Source organism: Eriocheir sinensis, chromosome 13 (genome assembly GCF_024679095.1).
Source record: "Eriocheir sinensis breed Jianghai 21 chromosome 13, ASM2467909v1, whole genome shotgun sequence".
NCBI classification, from domain to species: domain Eukaryota; kingdom Metazoa; phylum Arthropoda; class Malacostraca; order Decapoda; family Varunidae; genus Eriocheir; species Eriocheir sinensis.
This window is the reverse complement of record NC_066521.1, coordinates 5578742-5604994: the sequence shown is the minus strand read 5'-3', so window position 1 is coordinate 5604994 and position 26253 is coordinate 5578742. Positions and strand designations below refer to the sequence as shown.

At 45.1% G+C, this 26253-nt stretch overlaps 2 protein-coding genes across 6 annotated transcripts in view; both read left to right on the top strand.

Annotated features, from left to right (window-relative positions):
- The first annotated feature begins 6624 nt into the window (after window positions 1-6624).
- Window positions 6625-19829, top strand: LOC126997913 (uncharacterized). Of its 3 annotated transcripts, XM_050859132.1 has the most exons (6): window positions 6625-8721; window positions 9628-9841; window positions 11440-11627; window positions 16064-16244; window positions 16976-17071; window positions 17334-19829. In XM_050859132.1, the coding sequence occupies exons 4-6, from the start codon at window positions 16099-16101 to the stop codon at window positions 18208-18210; spliced, it is 1119 nt and encodes a 372-aa protein (XP_050715089.1). In that variant the 5' UTR covers window positions 6625-8721; window positions 9628-9841; window positions 11440-11627; window positions 16064-16098; the 3' UTR covers window positions 18211-19829. The 3 variants fall into 3 exon arrangements, with proteins under 3 accessions (XP_050715089.1, XP_050715088.1, XP_050715090.1); XM_050859133.1 differs by lacking the exon at window positions 6625-8721 and having other exon boundaries at window positions 9359-9841; XM_050859131.1 differs by lacking the exons at window positions 11440-11627; window positions 16064-16244; window positions 16976-17071; window positions 17334-19829 and having other exon boundaries at window positions 9628-10348.
- Window positions 19830-20016: 187 nt separating this feature from the next.
- LOC126997912 (hornerin-like) overlaps window positions 20017-26253 on the top strand; it is a 118564-nt gene continuing 112327 nt past the window's right edge. For 2 of the 3 annotated variants that reach the window (XM_050859128.1, XM_050859127.1), the window contains exon 1: window positions 20019-20215. The gene's annotated coding sequence lies outside the window, so the exon portion shown is untranslated. Of the gene's footprint in view, window positions 20216-26253 lie in introns of all 3 variants that reach the window. The other variant, XM_050859126.1, reaches the window with a different exon arrangement.

The window sequence follows — 26253 nt, the reverse complement described above, 5'->3', positions numbered from 1 at the left end:
ATGATGGTGGTAATGATGGTGGTGATGTGGTGGTGGTGGTGGTAATGATGGTGGCCTGTGGTGGTGGTGGTGGTAATGATGGTGGGTCTGTGGTGGTGGTGGTGGTGGTAATGATGGTGGGCCTGTGGTGGTGGTGGTGGTGGTAATGATGGTGGGTCTGTGGTGGTGGTGGTGGTGGTGGTGGTGGTGGTGGTGGTAATGATGGTGTGTCTGTGGTGGTGGTGGTGGTAATGATGGTGGTCTGTGGTGGTGGTGGTGGTGGTAATGATGGTGTGCCTGTGGTGGTGGTGGTGGTTATGCTGGTGGTGGTGTGGTGGTGGTGGTGGTGGTGGTAATGATGGTGGGTCTGTGGTGGTGGTGGTGGTGGTGGTAATGATGGTGGGTCTGTGGTGGTGGTGGTAATGATGGTGGGTCTGTGGTGGTGGTGGTAATGATGGTGGGTCTGTGGTGGTGGTGGTGGTGGTAATGATGGTGGGTCTGTGGTGGTGGTGGTGGTGGTGGTAATGATGGTGGGTCTGTGGTGGTGGTGGTGGTGGTGGTAATGATGGTGGGTCTGTGGTGGTGGTGGTGGTGGTGGTGGTGGTAATGATGGTGGGTCTGTGGTGGTGGTGGTGGTGGTGGTAATGATGGTGGGTCTGTGGTGGTGGTGGTGGTGGTGGTAATGATGGTGGGTCTGTGGTGGTGGTGGTGGTGGTGGTAATGATGGTGGGTCTGTGGTGGTGGTGGTGGTGGTAATGATGGTGGGTCTGTGGTGGTGGTGGTGGTGGTGGTAATGATGGTGGGTCTGTGGTGGTGGTGGTGGTGGTGGTAATGATGATGGTACTGTGGTGGTGGTGGTGGTGGTAATGATGGTGGGTCTGTGGTGGTGGTGGTGGTGGTAATGATGGTCTGTGGTGGTGGTGGTGGTGGTGGTAATGATGGTGGGTCTGTGGTGGTGGTGGTGGTGGTGGTGGTAATGATGGTGGGTCTGTGGTGGTGGTGGTGGTGGTGGTGGTGGTGGTGGTAATGATGGTGGGTCTGTGGTGGTGGTGGTGGTGGTAATGATGGTGGGTCTGTGGTGGTGGTGGTGGTGGTGGTGGTAATGATGGTGGGTCTGTGGTGGTGGTGGTGGTGGTGGTAATGATGGTGGGTCTGTGGTGGTGGTGGTGGTGGTGGTGGTGGTGGTAATGATGGTGGGTCTGTGGTGGTGGTGGTGGTGGTGGTGGTGGTGGTGGTAATGATGTTGGGTCTGTGGTGATGGTGGTGGTGGTGGTGGTGGTGGTGGTGGTGGTAATGATGGTGGGCCTGTGGTGGTGGTGGTGGTGGTGGTAATGATGGTGGGTCTGTGGTGGTGGTGGTGGTGGTGGTAATGATGGTGGGTCTGTGGTGGTGGTGGTGGTGGTGGTAATGATGGTGGGTCTGTGGTGGTGGTGGTGGTGGTGGTAATGATGGTGGGTCTGTGGTGGTGGTGGTGGTGGTAATGATGGTGGGTCTGTGGTGGTGGTGGTGGTGGTGGTGGTAATGATGGTGGGTCTGTGGTGGTGGTGGTGGTGGTGGTAATGATGGTGGGTCTGTGGTGATGGTGGTGGTGGTGGTGGTGGTGGTAATGATGGTGGGTCTGTGGTGATGGTGGTGGTGGTGGTGGTGGTAATGATGGTGGGTCTGTGGTGGTGGTGGTGGTAATGATGGTGGGTCTGTGGTGGTGGTGGTGGTGGTGGTAATGATGGTTGTTCTGTGGTGGGGGTGGTGGTGGTAATGATGGTGGGTCTGTGGTGGTGGTGGTGGTGGTGGTAATGATGGTGGGTCTGTGGTGGTGGTGGTGGTGGTGGTGGTAATGATGGTGGGTCTGTGGTGGTGGTGGTGGTGGTGGTAATGATGGTGGGTCTGTGGTGGTGGTGGTGGTGGTGGTAATGATGGTGGGTCTGTGGTGATGGTGGTGGTGGTGGTGGTAATGATGGTGGGCCTGTGGTGGTGGTGATGCTTGTGGTAATGATGGTGATGCTATGGTGGTGGAGGTGGTGGTGGTGATGATGGTGGTAATGATGGTAGTGCTGTGATGGTGGTGGTAGTGGTAATGATGGTGGTACTGTGGTGGTGGTGGTGGTGGTGGTGGTGGTAATGATGGTAGTGCTGTGATGGTTGTGGTGGTGATGGTGGTAATGATTGTGGTACTGTGGTGGTGGTGGTGGTAATGATTGTGGTACTGTGGTGGTGGTGGTGGTAATGATTGTGGTACTGTGGTGGTGGTGGTGGTGGTGGTGGTAATGATTGTGGTACTGTGGTGGTGGTGGTGGTGGTGGTAATGATGATAGTACTGTGATGGTGGTGGTGGTGGTGGTAATGATGGTGATGGTGGTGGTGCTGTGATGGTGGTGATGGTGTTGTGGTGGTTGTGGTAATGATGGTGGTACTGTTGTGGTGGTGGTGGTGGTGGTGCTGTGGTGGTTGTGGTAATGATGGTGGTGCTATGGTGGTGGTTATGATGGTGGTGGTGGTGGTTATGATGGTGCTGTGGTGGTGCTGTGGTGTTGTGGTGGTGGTGGTAATGATGGTGGTGCTGTGGTGGTGGTGGTAATGATGGTGGTGCTGTGGTGGTGGTGGTAATGATGGTGGTACTGTGGTGGTGGTGGTGGTGGTGGTAATGATTGTGCTGTGGTGGTGGTGGTAATGATGGTGGTGCTGTGGTGGTGGTGGTAATGATGGTGGTGCTGTGATGGTGGTAATGATGGTGGTACTGTGGTGGTGGTGGTAATGATGGTGGTACTGTGGTTGTGGTGGTGTTGATGGTAATGATGGTGGTGCTGTGATGGTGGTAATGATGGTGGTACTGTGGTGGTGGTGCTGTGGTGGTGGTGGTAATGATGGTGGTACTGTGGTGGTGGTGGTGGTGGTAATGATTGTGCTGTGGTGGTGGTGGTAATGATGGTGGTACTGTGGTGGTGGTGGTGGTGGTGGTAATGATTGTGCTGTGGTGGTGGTGGTAATGATGGTGGTACTGTGGTGGTGGTGGTAATGATGGTGGTGCTGTGGTGGTGGTGGTGGTAATGATGGTGGTGCTGTGGTGGTGGTGGTGGTGGTGGTAATGATGGTGGTGCTGTGGTGGTGGTGGTGGTAATGATGGTGGTGCTGTGGTGGTGGTGGTAATGATGGTGGTGCTGTGGTGGTGGTAATGATGGTGGTACTGTGGGTGGTGGTGGTGGTGGTGGTGGTAATGATTGTGCTGTGGTGGTGGTGGTAATGATGGTGGTGCTGTGGTGGTGGTGGTAATGATGGTGGTACTGTGGTGGTGGTGGTAATGATGGTGGTACTGTGGTGGTGGTGGTAATGATGGTGGTACTGTGGTGGTGGTGGAGGTGGTAGTAATGATGGTGGTACTGTGGTGGTGGTGGTAATGATGGTGGTACTGTGGTGGTGGTGGTAATGATGGTGGTACTGTGGTGGTGGTGGAGGTGGTAGTAATGATGGTGGTACTGTGGTGGTGGTGGAGGTGGTAGTAATGATGGTGGGTCTGTGGTGATGGTGGTGGTGGTGGTAATGATGGTGGGTCTGTGGTGGTGGTGGTGGTGGTGGTAATGATGATTGTGCTGTGATGGTGGTGGTGGTAATGATGGTGGTGCTGTGGTGGTGGTGGTGATGGTGGTAATGATGGTGGTGGTGGTGGTGGTGGTGGTGGTAGTCATGATGGTGGTCATTTGGTGGTGGTGGTAATGATGGTGGTCCTGTGGTGGTGGTGGTAATTATGGTGGTGCTGTGGTGGTGGTGGTAATGATGGTGGTTCTATGATGGTGGTGGTGGTGGTAGTAATGATGGTAGTGCTGTGATGGTGGTGGTGATGGTGGTTCTGTGGTGGTGGTGGTGGTGGTGGTAATGATGGTGGTTCTATGATGGTGGTGGTGGTGGTGGTAATGATGGTGGTTCTATGATGGTGGTGGTGGTAATGATGGTGGTGCTGTAGTGGTGGTGTTGATGGTGGTAATAATATTGGTGCTGTGATGGTGGTGGTGGTGGTGGTTCTGTGGTGGTGGTGGTGGTGGTGGTAATGATGGTGGTGCTGTGGTGGTGGTGGTGGTGGTGGTAATGATGGTGGTGCTGTGGTGGTGGTGGTGGTGGTGGTAATGATGGTGGTGCTGTGGTGGTGGTGGTGGTGGTGATAATGATGGTGGTGCTGTGGTGGTTGTGGTGGTGGTGATAATGATGGTGGTGCTGTGGTGGTGGTGGTGGAGGTGGTGGTATTGATGGTGTTGTTGTGGTGGTGGTGGTGTTGGTGGTAATGATGGTGGTGCTGTGGTGGTGTTGATGTTGGTGGTAATGATGGTGGTGCTGTGGTGGTGGTGGTGGTGGTGCTGTGATGATGGTGGTGGTAATGATGGTGGTACTGTGGTGGTGTTGATGTTGGTGGTAATGATGGTGGTACTGTGGTTGTGGTGGTGTCGATGGTAATGATGGTGGTGCTGTGATGGTGGTAATGATGGTGGTACTGTGGTGGTGGTGGTAATGATGGTGGTGCTGTGGTGGTGGTGGTAATGATGGTGGTGCTGTGGTGTTGTGGTGGTGGTGGTAATGATGGTGGTGCTGTGGTGGTGGTAATGATGGTGGTGCTGTGGTGGTGGTAATGATGGTGGTACTGTGGTTGTGGTGGTGTTGATGGTAATGATGGTGGTGCTGTGATGGTGGTAATGATGGTGGTACTGTGGTGGTGGTGCTGTGGTGGTGGTGGTGGAGGTGGAGGTGGTGGTGTGCTGTGGTGGTGTTGGTGGTAATGGTGGTGGTGCTGTGGTGGTGTTGGTGGTAATGATGGTGGGACTGTGGTGGTGGTGGTGGTAATGATGGTGGTGCTGTGGTGGTGGTAATGATGGTGGTGCTGTGGTGGTGGTAATGATGGTGGTGCTGTGGTGGTGGTGGTGGTAATGTGGTGTGGTGTGGTGGTGGTGGTAATGATGGTGGTGCTGTGGTGCTGTGGTGGTGGTGGTAATGATGGTGGTGCTGTGGTGCTGTGGTGGTAATGATGGTGGTGCTGTGGTGTTGTTGTGGTGGTGGTGGAGGTGGTAATGATGGTGGTGCTGTGGTGCTGTGGTGGTGGTGGTAATGATGGTGGTGCTGTGGTGCTGTGGTGGTGGTGGTAATGATGGTGGTGCTGTGGTGCTGTGGTGGTGGTGGTAATGATGGTGGTGCTGTGGTGGTGGTGGTAATGATGGTGGTGCTGTGGTGACGGTGGTGGTAATGATGGTGGTGCTGTGGTGACGGTGGTGGTAATGATGGTGGTGCTGTGGTGACGGTGGTGGTAATGATGGTGGTGCTGTGGTAGTGGTGGTGATGATGGTGCTGTGGTGTTGGTGTTGATAACGATGGTGCTGCTGTGGTGGTGGTGGTGATGGTTGTGGTGTGGTGGTGGTGGTGGTGGTAATGATGGTGCTGCTGTGGTGGTGGTGGTGATGGTGGTGGTGTGGTGGTGGTGGTGGTAATGATGGTGCTGCTGTGGTGGTGGTGGTGATGGTTGTGGTGTGGTGGTGGTGGTGGTAATGATGGTGCTGCTGTGGTGGTGGTGGTGGTGGTGGTGGTGTGGTGGTGGTGGTGGTATTGATGGTGCTTCTGTGGTGGTGGTGGTGATGGTTGTGGTGTGGTGGTGGTGGTGGTGGTAATGATGGTGCTGCCGTGGTGGTGGTGGTGGTGGTGGTACTGTTGTGGTGGATTGGTAGTGATGGTATCGTGACGGTGGGGGTATCGGGGTGGTGATGGTGGTCTATTGGTGATCTTGGTGGTGCTGTGGTTGTGGTGATAGATATGATGTAGAATTCTCAGTTCCAAATCACGTACCTTCTTCAATATAGTTTCCCCCTTAATGGAAAAAGCAAAGGTGAACGTTGTAGGAGTATGAAATAGTTTACCTCTCTGGACCTCTGTTAAAATGCTTCCCGACACTCTTGATATTGTAAACGTCGTAATATTCCATAATACCAATCTGTGGCTGATGTGTGTTTTTCGACCTCTTTTTTCCAAGGCGTGGTTAGTTGGTTTTGTTGAATTTTCATATAACTTTTTACGGCTGTCGACTTAATTTTGTGAAAGTCCAACGCTTTTAATTATCTCCGTCCCAAAAAAGAAATAAAATAGCCATGCTATTTATAGTCACATAACTGTTGATATTTATCAATGCGGCGTTTAAAAAAAAAAAAAAAAAGAATTGAACCGGTAATATTACTCTACACAGTATTCAACGTTTTTTACTGGATGAATTTAATTAACACTTTTTGGCTTTTTTTTAACTTTTTTATTAAATTTATCCATCACTTTATATTTCACATTAGCTTGTTATTTTTGCTTTTTTTCTATTTACACTCATCAACTATGCTATAATTTTTTTTCCATTTTCTATTATATCTCTGTACATTTATGAAGCCACACCATCTTTCTTTTTCATTTTGCTGAACAAATATGTTTACTAAATATCTTTAGATTTCGCACGAGTTATTTGTTTTTACTTATTCTCTATTTATTCACTAATCAATTTTGCTTTTAATTTGTTTTCCTTTTTCTGTTATATCTTCGTACTTTAATAAAATCACTTTATCTCCACTTTTCATCTTGCCTCTGTTAAATCTATTCCTTATTCATCTTCTCAGCTTTTACTATCGTTTATTTCCGTTTTTCTATTATATCTCTTCAGTCATTTATTAATCCACTGTATCACCACTTCCAGATCATGAAGACGATGGCAGTTCACAAGAGGGCACCATGAGAGGGCAGCACTGGACATTGGTGTTGACTGGCATGCTTCCGCTGGTACTGCTGGTGATGGTGCTGTTTCAAGAATGCTCGGCCTCCAAGTACATCATATCCAACCACAGGGCATCCATATCCACTCCTCATCCCCACTCCGTATTTAATACCCCCTCTGCCTTTTCCACTAGCTCCCTAAGGCACACCAACACACGTCTTGTCCCTTCCACCACCTCCACCATTGCTGTCACTCCCTCCTCCACCGCTCCATCTTCCATCACGTATTCATCTAACCTTGTCAGCGCCACCCACCAGCAAGAGGAACCAACTGAAGAAGAACTGCCGCAGGAGAGCACGAGAGTATCCCACAAGACGAACGAGAAAGCGACCGGAGCAGTGCGAAGCTTCGTTGATGTGGCCAGAAACTTGAAAGGCTGGATTGTTGCTTTCTCGAGAGGTGGAGAGACTAGGGAGACGGACGGGAGAGATGGAGGTGTTAAAGTTGAAGGAGAAGAAAGATACATAGAAGAGGATGAACAAAGAGAAGAAAAGGTTGAAGAGGAGAGAGGAGGAGAAGGAGCTGGAGGAAGAGAAAGAGGAAGAACTCAAGAAACACAAGAAGGTGGAAAAGGGGGGGTTGAAGATGAAGTTGGAGGAGGAGGAGAAGAAGGAGGAGGAGGCGAAAAAGAGAATGTAGAAAGAGAAGAAGGCGTCCAAGATGAAAGAGAAGGACGAGAAAAAGGAAGAAAGGAAAAAGAAGAGGATGAGGAAAAAGAAAAAGGTACTGAAGCTAAGAGAGAAGGAGGAGGAGGAGGAGGAGGAGGAGGAGAAGGAAGAGGAGGAAGCGGTACAGAAGAGAGAAAAGTAGAAAATCAGAGGGACAACATATCGACGAATCTTGAGAGTAATGGAATCTTCATGAATGTGCCCTCTCCAGCAGAAGAAATTAAGATTTATAGGATCGTATTTCCCACCACTGAATCAACAACAAGTACAGCTACAACAACTGCTATTACTACTACTACGACCACAGAGACAGACAAAACCAACAAAACAAACGCAGAGGAAACGAAAACAAAATCAGACAATACCGGCCATGCTACCAAGCTTCCATATATCCTCAGACACCCTCTCACCTCTAGCCATAAACCATCACCATCACTACCACAACCACAGGCTCCCAGCGTCCCCCTCTGCTGCCCTGACTACTTAAAAAGGAACTCCTGTCGTCCACTAAGCAATGAGACCCTCCCTTCCACCCTCCCCATCGCTTCGAGTCGTTGCTCCACCTCTGAGGCTCGAGAAGTAGCTTACCACTCAAAGACCCTCAACTGCTCGCTCAAAAACCTAAGAGAAACGATCCTGGGTGAAGGAAGGAAGATTGTATATGATAATCAAACGTTTTCCCTCGCCTGGGATCAGGTATTGGTCAACGATTTCTGTGTTTTAGGTGCTGTAGGTGAAAGAAAAGGAAGGGAAAGGGTTGAAATTGCTGTGTGTCTTCCTCCAAGAGTGACGCAAAGTGATGGATGTCGAGGTTCTAACATGTGCCTGAAGAAGTGCTGTCCAGTGGGTTATCTACTTCGAGGGTCTTCATGTGTGTGTCAAGACTCCCTTCATGACTCACCCTCAAGGTTTGTAGCTCTACTGGGCCCTCGGAGTGATCACAAGGCGCAGGAAGATGAAGATAAGGACGGAGAGGTTGGGTTTCCGATGTGTGCTTTCTCGGAGTATGTGGAAATAGATCCTGAACTAATGTCCTCCCTTCGTAATGAAACTTTGCGGACTGACTCAGAGATGTCGCTGACTGAGTACTGTGTGAACGAGGAGTTGCTGGAGCAGGTGGGGAAAGACGAGATGGTGGATGGAAGAGAAGGAAGGAAAGACGTTGAAGAGGAAGATCGAGAAAGTGAAGATGAGAATGAAGAGGAAGGCAAGGAGGGTGCAGTAGTACGAACACTAGTCTTGATCGTCTGTCAGAAGGAACTTAACGCCACCAATACGTCTTCCTTATCAACGTGGCTGGTAAGACACACACACACACACACACACGAAGGTAATATTCGTGACTCAGAAGCCTCTCTGTCCATAGGTAATGAAATATGCACAAATAGCCAACTGCAATCTAGAATTAGCCAACATCATAATCATCATCGTCAGCTATAATCAGTCTATTGCTTGTATAGAACCTTATCAAACTTATCCACCTTCATTCTGCTCCACCAAAGAATCTAATCTCATCTCTCCACCTGGTTCTTTGTCTGCCAATCTGCTAAAGCTTCAAACAGTTCATCTACGCATGTTATAGCTTTCTCAAGTCCACTATCTCCTATTCTATTCTTCATCGTAAAAATACCTTTGTTTCCTAATCTGCTAAGGCATTGAATAGTCCATCTACGCATCTAGGCATGTTATAACCTTCCCACGTTCCTTTTATTCCTGTTAACCGTCGATATGATACCTTCAAGATCTGCTAAAGCATAAAACAGTTCATCTACGCATCTACGCATGTTATAATCTTTCAAAGTCCACTTTTTCCTATTAATCTTCTTAAAAATACCTTTGTGTCCCAATCTGCAAGGCTTCAAACAGTCATCTACCTCACTACACATGATATAACCTTCCCCTGTCCACTTTTCCTAACCGTTCTAAAAATACCTCACAAAACTGTTAAAGCTCCAAACAGTCCATCTACGCATCTACGCATGTTAAAACCCCACCCAGTTCACTTTTTTTTCCCAGTAATAGTCGTAAAAATATCTTTGTTTCCTAATCTGCCAAAGATTTCAACAGTCTATCTACGCAACTGTGCAACCTTCGCAAGTCCCCTATTTCCTATTGACCGTCGTAAGAACACCTCCAGTCCCTCCACCACCACGGGCAGATAATAGGCAGCCCGAGGGTCACGCAGGCACCTCCCTCCACCCCCAGACCGTGCGGCGCGTCCTGATCCCCGCCGGCCTGGTCGTGTCGTGCGTGTTCCTGGTCGCAACGCTCCTCTGCCACCTCTGTGTCGCGCCGCTCAGGGACCGCCACGGCCTCTGCCTCGCCGCCTACGTCGCCTCCCTCCTCGCCGCTGACGCCACGCTGTTCTTCGCCCAGGCCTTCTCCACATACCTCTCGCCCTCTGCCTGTGTCTTCGTGGGTGAGTAGGTTATAAGGGCTATTGAATGTCTCTTTTTTTAGTTATTATTATCATTATCATTATTTTCATGCCTTTCGCCTGTGACTTCGTGGGTGAGTGAGCTGATAAAGGCTACTGGATGCTTCATTTCTTATTCTAGTTATCATTATTATCATTATCAATATTATTTTCGTCAGTAAGTGGGTTATTAAAGGCTATTTGATGTTTCTTTTTTAGTTTTTTTTTATTATCCTACCTTTTTATTATCATCATTATAATTATTTTCGTCACCATAATCTAGGTTCCTCTCGCATGCTACCTGTGTCAAAGTGAGTGAAGAATGGCTAGTTCAGTGGTTCTTTTAGATATTGCGTTGCTTATCAATATTTTTTTTTGATCTAGTATGTGTGTAGATCGTATGTTCTTATCTGTTGTTGTTTAATGCATGTACAGAAGCTTTTGTTATGCATGTTGTTTATTAATGGTTCTTAGTTTTGGGGGTAATTCACAAGGATACCTCATCGCGTTTATGTTTTGGTGTGTGATCGTTTTGCTTGCTGTTCATTTTGATTAATCTGTGTGTTTATCTCCTACTGCCCCCCTCCCCCACTCTGCTCTCTCTCTCTCTCTCTCTCTCTCTCTCTCTCTCTCTCTCTCTCTCTCTCTCTCTCTCTCTCTCTCTCTCTCTCTCTCTCTCTCTCTCTCTCTCTCTCTCTCTCTCTCTCTCTCTCTCTCTCTCTCTCTCTCTCTCTCTCTCTCTCTCTCTCTCTCTCTCTCTCTCTCTCTCTCTCTCTCTCTCTCTCTCTCTCTCTCTCTCTCTCTCTCTCTCTCTCTCTCTCTCTCTCTCTCTCTCTCTCTCTCTCTCTCTCTCAGCCTTCACCCTGCACGTCACTTTTCTATCCACTTTCTTCTGGCTCAACGTGATCTGCTATGACGTGTGGAAGTACGTGGGGTGAGTATCGTGGTAGTAGTAGTAGTAATAGTAGTAGTAGTAGTAGTAGTAGTAGTAGTGGTAGTAGTAGTAGTAGTAGTAGTAGTGGTAGTAGTCGTAGTCGTAGTAGTAGTAGTAGCAGTGGTAGTGGTAGTTGTGTGCATATCTAATGACCTTTAATATCATCTTTACTTACTAATTAATCTATTTTTTTACATTGTGTTAAGAATGGGTTGAAAAAACAATGATTATATTACATTTGTTCTCTCCTTTATCTTCTATACTCGCTTTTCCTCTCCTGCTCCTCTTTTTTATCATTCCTTTTTCAAACTTTCTTCATGCTGGTTACGTAATCACACACCCTAATGCCATTTTCTATATTGTTATCTCCACATGTTGTCTTTATCTTGACCATGCCTTTTTTTTATTCCCTCTCCGTCCCATACTTCTATCACCAGCACCACCTCCACAAATTCTCCATAACCAACACCGTTACAACGACCGTTCCTTTTTCTTCTTAATCTATTTGCTGGGTCATTGCTTTTGAACTAAACAAACTAGCTTATCCATTCTGCGTCTTCCTTTATTGCCGGATAGAGCGAGAAGGATGAAGGGGTAGTTGTAGAGACGTTGGTCCATACCCTTCCTGGCCCCGACCTTCCCACTTTGTCACCTTCTCCATTCCCAGGCTCACCGTTCAGGCCGTTCCGCTCTACCGTTCTCCAGCTGACTTTCGCTGCTTCTTCGCCTACGCCGTGTACGCCTGGGGCTCGCCGCTGGTCATCGGGGGCGTGGCTGTCACCCTCCACTCACTGCCCGACCATGTGGACTGGCTGCTGAGGCCGAACTTTGTGCAGAACTCGTGTTGGTTTAGAGGTAGGGGAGGAGGTGGTGGTGGTTGTGGGGGTGGTGAGGGTGGGGGCGATTTGGGAGGTATGGGTGATGGAGAAGGGAGGGAGGGAGGGGGCGAGGGAGGGTTGTGGTTGTGGTGGGTGCGTTGGTATTATGAGAGGGGGTGAGAGAAAAAAGGGTAGGTTTTGTGTTCATGGTGGTGGTGGAGTGATGTGGGGTCGAAGTTTGTAGGGGTTAGAGTGGTGGAGGGTGAGGTGGTAATGGTGGTGGTGGTGGTGGTGGTGGTAGTAGTAGCAGTAGTAGTAGTGGTGGTGGTGGTGGTAGTTTTTTTTTTTTTTTTTTCGTGTGATGGCATTAGTGGTGACTGGTGAGGATATGTGACCCCGCTGCTTGGGTCCCTTATTGTTCTTCTCGTTGTTCTCTGGTTTCTTTTTCTTCGTATTCCTTGTACTGTATGATCTTATTGTTGTTGTTGTTGTTCTTGTTCTTGTGGTTTTCTGGTTTCACTTTCTTGATTGATATTTTGCACTCTATAGTCTTCCTCTTGTTCTCATTCATGTGGTTTCCTAGGTTCACTTTCTTGTTAATTTTTGCACTTCTACTTACAGACTACATTCATTCCTCTTGCTGTTATTCTCTTTCTCTCTTTCCTTTTCCTCATGTTTCTCGTTCTTGTACATGCACACAGGCATCCTTACACAACTCATGACAGGAGATTTTTCAAGCTGTTTGTACATAGAGGGCAGCACTGTACTTGTCGGTTCACTCTGTTTGTAGTCAATGTCAAGGCCCTTAGGTTCACATTCTAATTGTGTTGGGCTCCACTACAGCTATTTTCCAAGGCCATAGAAAAGATCAATCGGGTTTTCATGGGTGAGTCTCCAGTTCAAGATGCAGAGGTCGTGTAGAATCCTCACTAGGATCGCAAAACAGTCCATGAAAATCCCAGCAACTTCTACGAGAATCTTTTCACACAGGCGAACTGGGGTGCCGATACGTGAATACAGACTTTACCCCATACAGAAGGACATGTAAGGTGAGTGCTGGCCGAATGTCCTGGTGCTGCCCTCTACAGATAATTGGGTTTGAAATTGTCCTATTATACGTCTTCATTCGTGTTGCATCTTCATTCTCATTCCAATAGTCATTCCTCATTGTCACCCTCGCATGACACACACACACACACACACACACACACACACACACACACACACACACACACACACACACACACATACACATACACACACACGCATCTGTTTGTATAGTTGCCAATCGTACGTCTTAAATCGTGTTGCATCTTCTTTCTCATTCCTACATTAGTTTTTTCTTGTTCTAGCTTTCCTCATTGTCATCCTCGTATGTACACACACACACACACATGCAAAAGCCTCTGTATTATCATCATTCGTGCTGCGTCTTCATTCTCTGTTTAGTCATTCCTCTCAATGTCATTCTCGCATGTACACACACACACACACACACACACACACACACACACACACACACACACACACACATACACACACACACACCTTCACGCCTTTGTGTTGCCGTAGGCCCGTAGGTGAACACAAACAGCACAGGTAAAAAAATAACTCAGGTAACTTACTCCCCTCAAGGATTTCGTAATAGTAATGAGCACCTGTGGCAGACTTGTTGTGGTTGGACCTGTAGCTCCTGTGGGCGGGGTGAAAATGGCCTTTGTAGCCTTGTTTTTAGCGCTCTTATTTTCCCTCTACCTCCTCTTTCTTCCCCCACCATGCTCCTCCTCCTCCTCCTCCTCCTCCTTTTCCTCTAGCCGGACTTATTTTTTTTCTTTTCATTCGAGTTGTGTGAAAGTGGAGGGCGAGATTTATAGGTCTTAAAATGAGAGTAAATTTGAACTTTTGAAGGAAATGATTTGTAGTTTCCTAAAAAAAAAAGGCCACTGATGTCATTCAGAACAATTTTTTCGATTACTTTGAAGACTCGACACAATGTATTAGTAGGTTTGATATGATGGCAATGTGCATGGAACGTTCGGCCACAACACACAACCTATTACACCAAATTACTTTCTTCGTCCCCCTTTTCATGTGTTTTGTTGGTTGATTGAAGTTCATTATCCACCGACTGACTGACTGACTGAGTAAAATATTGACTGACTGAATGGCTGTTTTTTTCCTCTGACTGACTGACTTATTATTAACTAATTAGTTGTCTAAATAAATAACTTTTATATATATATATATATATATATATATATATATATATATATATATATATATATATATATATATATATATATATATATATATATCTGACAAAAAATCTCGACCATTACTATTTACTTTTACTGATTCCATTACTAGTGCATCAGCTAACTGATTAACCGGATGATTGACCTACTTTCTGACCTTGACTAAATAACTGACTAACTATCTGACTGTGCTCTACAGACAGTAAAGATTTTTTTTAAAGCACCGAGAGCAACTCAAGGGCAACAAAAAGAAAATGTAGAACAAAAAAAAGCCCGCTAACTGTTGCTCCCACAAAGCGAAAAGTAAAGAGTGGCCAAAATAGAGGTCAATTTCGGGTGGAGAGGTGTCTTGATTCACTCTTCTTGAAAGAGGTCAAGTCATAGGCAGGAGGAATTACAGACGAAGGAAGGCTCTTCCAGAGTTTACCAGTGAAGGGGCTGAAAGAATGGAGATGCTGGTTAACTCTTGCATAAGGGGTCTGGACAGTATAGGGATGAGCATGAGTAGAAAGTCGTGTGCAGCGGGGCCGCGGGAGTGGGGGAGGAATGCAGTTAGCAAGTTCAGAAGAGCAGTCAGCATGAAAATATCGATAGAAGATAGAAAGAGATGTAACATGGCGACGGAATTTAAAAGCTGTCAGTAAGAGGAGGGGAGCTGATGAGATGAGATGCATACTCCTTACGAGGGCGGACAAGGCCCTTATATATGGAAAGCATCTGGCGGGGGAGAAAAACTGTCGGAGACGATACAGAACGACAACCTCGAGGAAGCTTACTTAGTGAGATAGGGGATATGAAGTTTCCAGTTGAGATTTTGAGCTAAGGATAGACCGAGGATGTTTAGTGTTGAAGAAGGTGACAGCTGAGTGTTGTCGAAGAATAGGAGATAGGTGTTTGGAAGACTGTATCGAGTTGATAAGTGGAGAAATTGGGTTTTTGAGGCATTGAAGGACACAAGGTTCCTTTTACCCCAATCGGGAATGATATCACGGTCTGAGGTTAAGCGTTCTGCAGCCTCCAGTCTTGAGTTTTGCAATTCCTGTTGAGAGGGTCTTCTACTGAAAGAAGTTGAATAATGCAGAGTGGAGTCGTCAGCATATGAATGGATAGGACAGTTTGTTATGGAAAGAAGATCATTGATGAATAACAGGATGAGAGGGTGATAGGACAGAGCCCTGTGGGACACCACTGTTGATAGGTTTAGCGGAAGAACAATGATCGTCTACCACAGCATAGATAGAAAGGCCGAAAAGGAAACTGGAGATAAGGGAACAGAGAGAAGGATAGAATCCGAACGAGGGCAGTTTAGAAAGCAAAGAGTTGTGCCAGACTCTATCGAAAGCTTTCGATATGTCTAGCGCAACATAGAAAGTTTCACCGAAACTTTTTTTTTTTTTTTTTTTTTTTTTTACGTCTCCGCCTATTACGCCGGTAGGTTTGCTTGAGGGGCTTGGATGGTATTCGGCCCCAGCCCGTAATGGCGCAGGCAAGTGTTTATAGTGGCGCCATCTTCTCTTGCTAAGAGAGGATGACCAAGAGTCAGTTAAGAGAGCAGGAAGATCGCCAGTAGAAAGATGTTCAGACAGACTAACTAAATTGATTGACAGATAGATGGATTATCTGATAGAGTGATCGCTCTTTTACAAAACTATTGTACTGACTGACTAACCAACTTATCAATTTACCGACTAACTTTTTAACTATTATAACTGTCTAACTACCTAACTAATCAATACCAACCCTTTCGCTAAACAAACTATCTACGAAACCGAACTAAAATAACTAAACTATATTGCAGCTCTAAGTTTGACTAAGTAATTAACGAACTAATCAACTAACTAACTAATTAACTAGCTAACTAAGCAAACTAACCAACTAACTAACTAATTAACTTACCAACTAACTAACTCTAATTTAACTAACTACATTTAACTAACTAGCGAACTAGTTAGCTAACTAAGGAACTAATGAACTAAATATATATAAAGGAATATACAAATAATTATATAAGGATCTCACTAACTAAACTAGCAAAGCATCTAACCAACTAAGCAACTAACTAACTAACTAACTAACTAACTAACTAACTAACTAACTAACTAACTAACTAACTAACTAACCAGTGGCGTAGCTAGGCATCTATCAATGGGGAAACCTGGAGGGATCAGAGCAGTGGTGGGTATAATTAACTAACTGACCGATTAATGTTCTCTTCCAGACGGCAAGGAGATCCTGGCCTACTTCTACGGGCCCATGGGAGTCTTGTGCCTTGTCAACACAGTCCTCATCATCCAGACGGGGTTCAGGCTGTACTGCGCCGCGGACCAGAAGTGTGACTGTCTGCCCCAGTCCTGCTGCCGCAACACTGACCACACCCTCTACCGCTCCTATATGACCGAGTGAGTGACAGAAGGAGGGCTGGAGTCAATGAGAGAAGGGCTTGTGAGTAAGGGAAAGGGAACGGGAGGAATGGCGTGGGTGTTTGTATAAAGGTAAAGGTAAATTTGGGTGCACGCATATGCTATAGTTGCGTGTGACTGCGGTGCTCATCTCCCTTTGGCCCTATGACATGTGGGTGTGGGTGTGGAATAAAGGTTTGAGAGTTAAGGAAAGGGACAGGAATAAGTATGAAGGGTGTGGGTGTGAGTCACGGAGAGGATGACGGAGGGTAGACTAAGGAGAAAGGTCTCAAGCAAGGGAAGGAGAGAAGGGTGAGAGGTGAAAGGGAGTAGAGGAGGAGAGTCTTTGATTCTGGATGATGAGGGAGAGAGAGGAAGGAAAGGGAGAAAGAGGAGAAGAGTTTGCAAGAGTATGTTTAAAGTGGAACAGGAAAGAAGAAACAGGAAAGAGGGAAGAGCGAGTACAGGAAAAGGTGAAAAGAGGAGGAGGATGATAAACTGTGTGGGTGAGTGTGTATGCAGGGAGAGGAGGCAAAATGTGAGAAGGGAGAAGGGAGAGAGAAGGAAGAATTGAAGGTGTGTGGGTAAGGAGGAACAGATGTAGACAGATAGATAGATAGGTAGACAGATATAGATAGATAGATAGATATAAATAGAGACAGATATAGATAGATAGATAGATAGATAGAAATTTTGAGAGAGAATGCTACCTCCCCCCTCTCTTTTCACAGGTTTTGGCAAAGGTTCACGCTGTTCGCCCTCATGGTCGGCTGCTGGGTCATGGAAGTGGTGTCCTGGCTCGTGGGCCCGGCAGACTCCGAACTGTGGTGTGTGTGCGTGTGTGTGTGTGTGTGTGTGTGTGTGTGTGTGTGTGTGTGTGTGTGTGTGTGTGTGTGTGTGTGTGTGTGTGTGTGTGTTCCAAATGCCTATCTTATCTTTTTATGGTCTCTTTACATCAAGTTTTATACATTCTTTCATTCTTGTTACGTGCATGAGAATGTTTACACTTGTTGCAGATGATGATGATGATAATGGTGATGATGAGGATGAGGATGACGATAACTAACATAACATTTCCTTTCCTTCCAGGGCTTTGACAGACACACTCAACACCTTCCAGGGCGTCTTCATCTTCATCACCTTCCTCAGGAGTAGCAAGAAGCGTCGACTACTGCAGGAGGCGCTGGCGAGGGCTGCTGAAGGAGTGGGAGGAAGAGGCGGCGTAGGAGGGAGCATCTCAACCCTGCAGTGTCTCCCCGCCGCGGCCAGTCCAAACCGAATCATGGACCGCATAAAGGATTCCAGCTCTATTCGAGTCCTCGTCAGATGGTTCTCTAGGCTTCCAGGGAGAGGACATCGCATTGCCACCCCGCAGGTTCTCGATAACATTATATTCAGAGGGAAAATGGAGTATAATGAAGGCTTTGAGGAGGATGTGAGCGAGGAGCAGGCGGAGGACGGGGCTGGGAAGGGCGTGCGTGATGGGGACGGTGTCAAGAGGTTCAAGAAGGGGTTCGAGCCTGTGTTCACGTCGCCGCAGCACTGGAGGGTTCGCTGGTCAAGGTCATACTTTCCAGGGGCGCCTCAGGGGACAGGAGCGGCCCACGGAGGACTCCCAGGGGTCATGAAGGGGCTGGAACTTGCCTCTACTGATACTACTACTACGGGTGCTACTACTTCATCGGCTACTGCAACTACTGCTACTGCTACCACTTCGGCTATCGCTGCCGTTACTACTCCTACTATTGCTACTACGGCTGTAACAACAACCACAACTACGGCATTTTCCTCTTTTGCATCTCCTTCCCCTTCCTGCTCCTCTCCCTCCTCCTCCTCCTCCTTCGCCCGCTGGAGCCTCCTTCGCCACAAGTCCGGTTCCATGACGCTGGTGTCGGCGCCACGTCAGACACCCGCCGGAGACGTGGTGTGTCGCGGCCTCACCAGAACCGATCCGGGCTTACCCTGAGGAGCACACACACACACACACACACACACACACACACACAGTTGGGAAGGATTGCCATGACTGTTTGCTGTTTACAAAAGCGAAGTAATCTGAAAGCACATTGATTTTTAAACGTCGTATTATTCTTTACTTTTGGGGTGGTTAGTTTTCTTTTTTTATATATAACATCTTACTACTCAGTTTGTAATATTTCGACTTAACTTTGAAAATGTAACACTTCTAAGTACCTCCACCCTAAAAAAATGAAGTAAAAAGTCAAACTAGCTACATACTTAATAAACATTAATACGACGTTTAAAAAATGTGGCGTAAATAAAAGATATTAAAACAACGATATATTTTCACATAGAATCTTATTTATATCTTTTTCCATCTAGCATAGAAATCTACACCGTTCTTTACATACACATTCTGACTCAGTTTGGTCACTTTGAGAAGCTAACTCCCTTTCTTATTCCTTTCCAATTTTACAACACGATTATAGATAGAGCTAGGGGGGCCGTATTACAAGTCCATTCCGGGAAGTATCGGGTCCCTACAGAGTTATTCATCCCAAACTGTAGGGACCCGAAACTTCTCGGATTGGACTTGTCGTACGACCCCTAAACCGACCTTTGTAAGGACCCGAAACTTCTCGGATTCGACTTGTAATACGGCCCTGTGTCGCATCTTTAGATCCTCCTCATTCCGTTGCTTATACACAGAGACTAATCTCAATCCATCTGATTTGCAACGTGTTTCGCCTCGAGTCATACTTTTCCCGTTCGATGATATTCAGCTCTATGATGTACTTATTTTCCTGAATTGTATTTCATGTAGTGTTATGTCTCTTGTTCCGTCACTTGTACACAAAGGGACGTGAATATAGGTTACTCGGATGTAAATATATTGGTCTGGTGGTTATATTTCGCTCGGTCAGTGGTACAAGGTCTTGCATAGCATACTTTTTAAGTGCAATTCGAGTGATGCTACATCGTCTTTTCGTGCCGGTACTGATATAGTGCACCAAAAAGACGTGAAGGATTAGAAGAAGAAGCAGAAGAAGAAGAAGAAGAAGAAGAAGAAGAAGAGAAGAAAACAAATGAAAGAATAAAACAAACAAGAAAACAAGAAAACAAGAACAAGAACAAAAGAAGAACAAGAAAGAAAGATAAAAAGAAAAAGGAAAACAAGCCAAGAGAAAGAGATAAAGAAGAGGAAAAAAAAGACCATTTGATCCGAAAATATTGCTTTAAATGTTCGAATATATTGCTTCGAATGTCATATTTCACTCGTTAAGGAAACCATCCTTTCACCACCACCACCATCACCGCCACCACCATCTGAGAATGGCTGAGAGATCCCGCAACATGACAACAGAGCGCCTTATAAAACACCTTCACGCCTTAAACAACACAAATAGCGAGGGTGGAGAGCAGGGTAATTGAAGCACACTCACTGTCGACGCGATAACCACACACACACACATACACATACACAAAAGCGAGACTTCCCGTGACACACCAACATAACGCTTTATAATACACCTTCACGGCCTTAATAGCAAGATGAAGGAAAAGATTATTAACCCAAACTCCCTGATTACCTTTTTTCCCACGCAATGAACCAAATAATTCGAGTCAACAGGAAACACGGAGGTTCAGTCACATCCGGGCACTTGACACTCCAAACACGTCAGCCACACAGCCAATCAAAACCAAGAGGAGGGAGAGAACGAGCTGTGATTGGTGGAAGATGAAGCGTGTGACCACCCTAGCGCCTCCCTCGCCCCGCCTCCCTCACACACGCTCTCCTCTCCTTCCTCTCCCTCAGTTGATCTTCCTGTGTGTGTTGGAGTGGTTTTGTAGTCTCCACGTGTCTGGTTCAAGTGACATACAAACGATATCTAGTGAGTCTCGTGTTTGTGGAATGGATTTAACGAGTATGCGAGACTATTGTGAGGCCGAGGCAGAAGAGGAGGAGTGAAGGGGAGAGGAACGAGTGTGCTTTGTTTCGTTGAGAAGAGGTGAGTAAGGTTCCTCTGTGATCTATGGAAGGGACAGGTTCTTGCCCCCCTCCTGTGTTGGGTTTTGTTTTGATTTGCTCGTCTGTTGTTTTGATGGTGTTTGTGCCTGCATGTACTTGTTTGATTGTGTTTGTGTTGTTTAAGCCTTTTATTATTGTCATTCGTGTTAGTTGTGAACCGAATGTCTTTGGGTGTGGTTTTCCCTGACTGGTTTTGTGTTGTTTGTGTTGTGTGTTGCCTGTTGCTTTTACCGTATGTCGTCTTCCTGTTGTGTGTGTGTGTCTGTGTGTGTTGCTCTCACTGTATGTCGTCTTCCTGTTGTGTGTTGCAGTGTTTGTGTTGTGTGTACCTGTTCATTTCACTGTCTTTGTCTTCCCGTTGTGTTGCAGTGTTTGTGTTGTGTGTACCTGTTCATCTGACTGTCTTTCTTCCCGCTGTGTTGCAGTGTTTGTGTTGTGTGTACCTGTTCATCTGACTGTCTCTCTTCCCGTTGTGTTGCAGTGTTTGTGTTGTGTGTGTTACCTCTTGCTCTCACTGCCTATGTTTTTCCGTTGTGACTGAGTTGTGTTGTGGGTGTTGCCGCTCTTCAACTCTTCGTTTTGAGTGTGCAGTGTTGGGTTGCATCTATTGTTCTTGCTCCCGTTTAACCCTTTATTTTTATGCATGTATAAGGGATCTGATTTCGTGTGTGAAAGAATGGTTATTTATACTTCACCGATGAGACATGGAAAAAGACGTAAATACTGGTTTTCAACGTGGTCTTCTTGTTATAGATAGGAGACTTGAGATAATGATAGCGCGGAGGATGAGCAAGTATAAGAGATTAATTATAGATGTTAATGAGGTAATTGTTGCCTGGAGAGGAAACGTGTTGATGGATAGAAGCGTTGTGTTGTTTTTGTTCTTGTTTGATCCTTTGTTTGGTATCGTGGCAAGGAATCTGCTGATGTGATTTATTAGAGAATTCATAATATACAATTCACCGACGACGCACGAAAATATACACGGACACGTATTGATAATGTACGTAGTCCGTTTGTTATGATTCTTATGCTTGAGACTAAATATTATTCGTCTGTATTCACGTCTACAAAAAGTCAAGATTGGACTCGCTTGATTCTTTGTTTGATTCCTTACTTGCTTGATTCCTTACTTGATTGATTCCTTACTCGCTTGATTCTTTGTTTGATTCTTTACTTGTTTGATTTCTCACTTGATTGATTCCTTACTCGCTTGATTCTTTGTTTGATTCCTTACTTGCTTGATTACTTACTGATTGATTCCTTACTCGCTTGATTCTTTGTTTGATTCCTTACTTGCTTGATTACTTACTGATTGATTCCTTACTCGCTTGATTCTTTGTTTGATTCCTTACTTGTTTGATTTCTCACTTGATTGATTCCTTACTCGCTTGATTCTTTGTTTGATTCCTTACTTGTTTGATTTCTCACTTGATTGATTCCTTACTCGCTTGATTCTTTGTTTGATTCCTTACTTGCTTGATTCCTTACTTGCTTGACTCCTTACTTGTTTGATTCCTTACTTGTTTGATTCCTTACTTGCTTGATTCCTTACTTGTTTGATTCCTTACTTGTTTGATTCCTTACTTGTTTGATTCCTTACTTGCTTGATTCTTTACTTGTTTGATTCCTTACTTGTTTGATTCCTTACTCGCTTGATTCTTTGTTTGATTCCCTACTTGTTTGATTCCTTAATCGCTTGATTCTTTGTTTGATTCCTTACTTGCTTGATTCCTTACTTGTTTGATTCCTTACTTGCTTGATTCCTTACTTGCTTGATTCCTTACTCGCTTGATTCTTTGTTTGATTCCTTACTTGCTTGATTCCTTACTTGTTTGATTCCTTACTTGTTTGATTCCTTACTTGCTTGATTCCTTACTTGCTTGATTCCTTACTCGCTTGATTCTTTGTTTGATTCTTTACTTGCTTGATTCCTTACTTGTTTGATTCCTTACTTGCTTGATTCCTTACTTGTTTGATTCCTTACTCGCTTGATTCTTTGTTTGATTCCTTACTTGTTTGATTCCTTACTTGTTTGATTCCTTACTTGTTTGATTCCTTACTTATTTGATTCCTTACTTGTGTGATTCCTTACTTGTTTGATTCCTTACTTGTTTGATTCCTTACTTGCTTGATTCCTTACTTGTTTGATTCCTTACTTGTTTGATTCCTTACTTGCTTGATTCCTTACTTGCTTGATTCCTTACTTGCTTGATTCCTTACTTGTTTGATTCCTTACTTGTTTGATTCCTTACTTGCTTGATTCCTTACTTGCTTGATTCCTTACTTGTTTGATTCCTTACTTGTTTGATTCCTTACTTGTCTGATTCCTTACTTGTTTGATTCCTTACTTGTTGGATTCCTTACTTGCTTGATTCCTTACTTGCTTGATTCCTTACTTGTCTGATTCCTTACTTGTTTGATTCCTTACTTGTTTGATTCCTCACTTGCTTGATTCCTTACTTGTTTGATTCCTTACTCGCTTGATTCTTTGTTTGATTCCTCACTTGCTTGATTCCTTACTTGTTTGATTCCTTACTCGCTTGATTCTTTGTTTGATTCCTCACTTGCTTGATTCCTTACTTGCTTGATTCCTTACTTGCTTGATTCCTTACTCGCTTGATTCTTTGTTTGATTCCTTACTGGCTTGATTCCTTACTTGTTTGATTCCTTACTCGCTTGAATCTTTGTTTGATTCCTTACCTGTTTGATTCCTTACTCGCTTGATTCCTTACTTGTTTGATTCCTTACTCGCTTGATTCTTTGTTTGATTCCTAACTTGCTTGATTCCTTCCGCTTGATCCTTTATTGACCATGTATAAGGGATCGAAGAGTATCGGAGGGGGTTCACCAGCATCGTCTCATCGGTTTCTAATTCCGAGTGTGTTGTGCTTTAATGAGAGCGTTAGCGGCGCCGTCTCGCTTCCATTAATAATTTGCAGCCGTTGTAATGGATGTTATTGTAATGGATGGGAGATTTCAGGCCCGATTATATGAATGCCTGATTTTGCTGCTTGCTCTTGTTAGAAGTGGACAATATCAAGGTTGTAGGGTCTCTTTCTTTCTCCTTTCCTCCCTCCCTCTCTCTCCTTTCTTTCTTTCTGTCTTTCTTTATTTTTTTCTTTCTCTCTCTCTCTCTCTCTCTCTCTCTCTCTCTCTCTCTCTCTCTCTCTCTCTCTCTCTCTCTCTCTCTCTCTCTCTCTCTCTCTCTCTGCGTAAGCGTGCTCACCCAAGCTTGACTTCTACGTTTAACATTAATTTACATCAATAATTATAAAAACTTGGCATTGGTACACACACACACACACACACACACACACACACACATTGTCTTCTTTTATTTTGAATTCTGAACGCTCGTAACTTGAATTCGCAGCTAATTGGAACACAAGGTACAATATAATATCAGACTACTTGCTGTTTATGTATGCAGGTTAAGAGTAGACTTTATGCTTCGTAAATGAATCAAGGAGAGTGTCGTTACAGAATTAAAGGGTATTATAAATTATTTGTTTTATTCATGATTACTGAGAGAGAGAGAGAGAGAGAGAGAGAGAGAGAGAGAGGCGTTGCATGATCAAAAGTTCTTATATAGGATTTTTATTTGCCTCACCGTTTTTCCTAGTGAGAGAGAGAGAGAGAGAGGGAGAGAGAGAGAGAGAGTCGTTGGTACTAAATATATCCTCTAGGTACACGATAGTTACATGAATGACCAGTTTTTCTTCACGTGTTAATTTAATTTTTGTTCTCTGTTCTCGAGAAAACAAATGTTTCCCCTTCAGTAAAGTTCACAGCGAGCCTCGAGCACTCTATCGCGCAGGATCTTATAATAGTCTGGCCACGTCGTAAAAGCTACAGCAAACGGCTCATTTTCTCTATGAGCTGGCACGGCCCGACAATTTTCCTCGTTTTCTTTTATATTGTTTTGCCCATAGTGTGCTTGCTGTTTGTTGCGGAAGACGGAAACACAGCAAGAATTGCGTGATTATATAATTTTCTCGAGGCTGACTGACTGGCAGATGTTGCTTTGGAATTACGATCTTCGAATTTATGACCCCCATGAAGGAAAATACGGACGGTAAATGAAAAGCAGCAGAAAGAAGAAGAAAATGAAGTATTTGACGAAAACTTTATATTTTAGTGGAAGAAGGAAACAACAGGATATGCCTAAAATAGGTTCTCTACTTTGACAGATAGATGTTTCTTGATGCGTTTGACGTCGATAAACTGCTGCTTATGTTTTGTATCGCAATCCAGTGAAGGAAAATACACACAAAAAGTGGATTTGAATTACTTTTGTATTTGGCAGATGTAAGACGTAGAAAAAAATATGGTTTGCGTTTTTTTTATTATCTATAATGAAAATATTTTCTTGGATTGGCAGATGTCTTTTTCTTAAGTTTACATTTAATATTAATTTGAAAACCTCATGAATCGCCAAGGTATGCAACTTTCCAATGAATACGAACACAGAAAACAACGGAAGTCCGAGTCTTATCACTCCAGGTAGATGAGCTTGGCGATAATTCACATGGTAAATAATTCATTAAAGATTTTCTTTGTCTTACATTCTCTCAGATTATTTGGTCTTCACTGACGCTAAGAAACCATTGAGTATTTCACTATCTGGGAATTTCATTCGTAAATTTATCGAAATGACAAAAAATTCCTGTCTTAGTACTGTCATTGTTTTCACTTTCCCCTCACTTTATCTCTGAAACTGAAAGCCTTTTCAGGAAATATTCACTAATAAGCTAAAGGCTATTTCTCTTGCAGGCATCCCTTTCTCAATACCCAGGACAATAAGGTTGAATATGACAGCTTTGACTATTCCATTCAAAGTGTTCAGTAAATCTATAGCAGCGCGCAAACTATTTTTCTCTAGCAGTCATTCAGTCTATAGAACTCTTAGCCCGTCTCAGAACTTTCCCTCCTCGATATTCACAAGGATACGAAGAGAGACTGTAAGGTTCCAGGTAGTCAGTCCACACCTGTCAGCTCCTGCGAATCAATCACGTATAAATTACCTCTCATGTCTAAATCTCCTACAAACTTATGAAACTCCCAATCGTGTTTGCACTAACCACACGACTTCTTCAATTGTTCCACTCATTCACGTCTTTTTTTTTTTTTTTTTTTTTACAGCTAAGGAATCGGCTCAAAAAAAAAAAGAGCCCACCAATCGCTGATTCCTACGAAGATAAAAGTGAAAAGTGGCCAAAAGAGAGGTCAATTTCGGGTGGAGAGGTGTCTTGATACACTCCTCTTGAAAGAGTTCAAGTCGTAGGCAGGAGGAAATAGAGACGAAGGAAGACTGTTCCAGAGTTTACCAGTGTAAGGGATGAAAGAATGAAGATGCTGGTTAACTCTTGCATAAGGGGTTTGGTCAGTATAGGGATGAGCTAGAGTAGAAAGTCGTGTGCAGCGGGGCCGCGGGGGGAAGGGAGGCGTGCAGTTAACAAGCCATGAAAATATCGATAGAAGATAAAAAGAGATGCAACATGGCGGCGGAATTTAAGAGGTAGAAGACTGTCAGTATGAGGAGAGGAGTTGATGAGACGAAAAGCCTCTGACTCTACTCTTGTCCAAGAGAGCAGCGTGAGTGGAGCCCTTTCCCTGTCTTCCCTGCCTGTGAATCTCTAACAAACTTACAAAAGTCCCAATCGTGTTTGTCTTCACCACACGACTTATTTGTCTGTTCCACTCATTCATTATCAAATCAGATCAGCGAGCTTCCATTATCTTCACCGGGGCCAACGGGAGGGGCGTGCGGGATTGGAGACTATAGAGTGAGGGGGCTGAGGGGGGCGGGCCTTGGCGGGTGGACACAATGGAAGGTGTAATTATTGTGGTCAGGAGCGAAGGTCTCACTCCCCAGACACGAATAATGAAGGAATGACGTAACTCCTTCAAGGGAACTGAGCTGATTACTTGTGGTGGAATCTTATCAATTAAGGCAGGTAGAGGGATGAATATGCATACATGTGATTTAGGTGGGGTTAGGCTCACAGGGGCTGC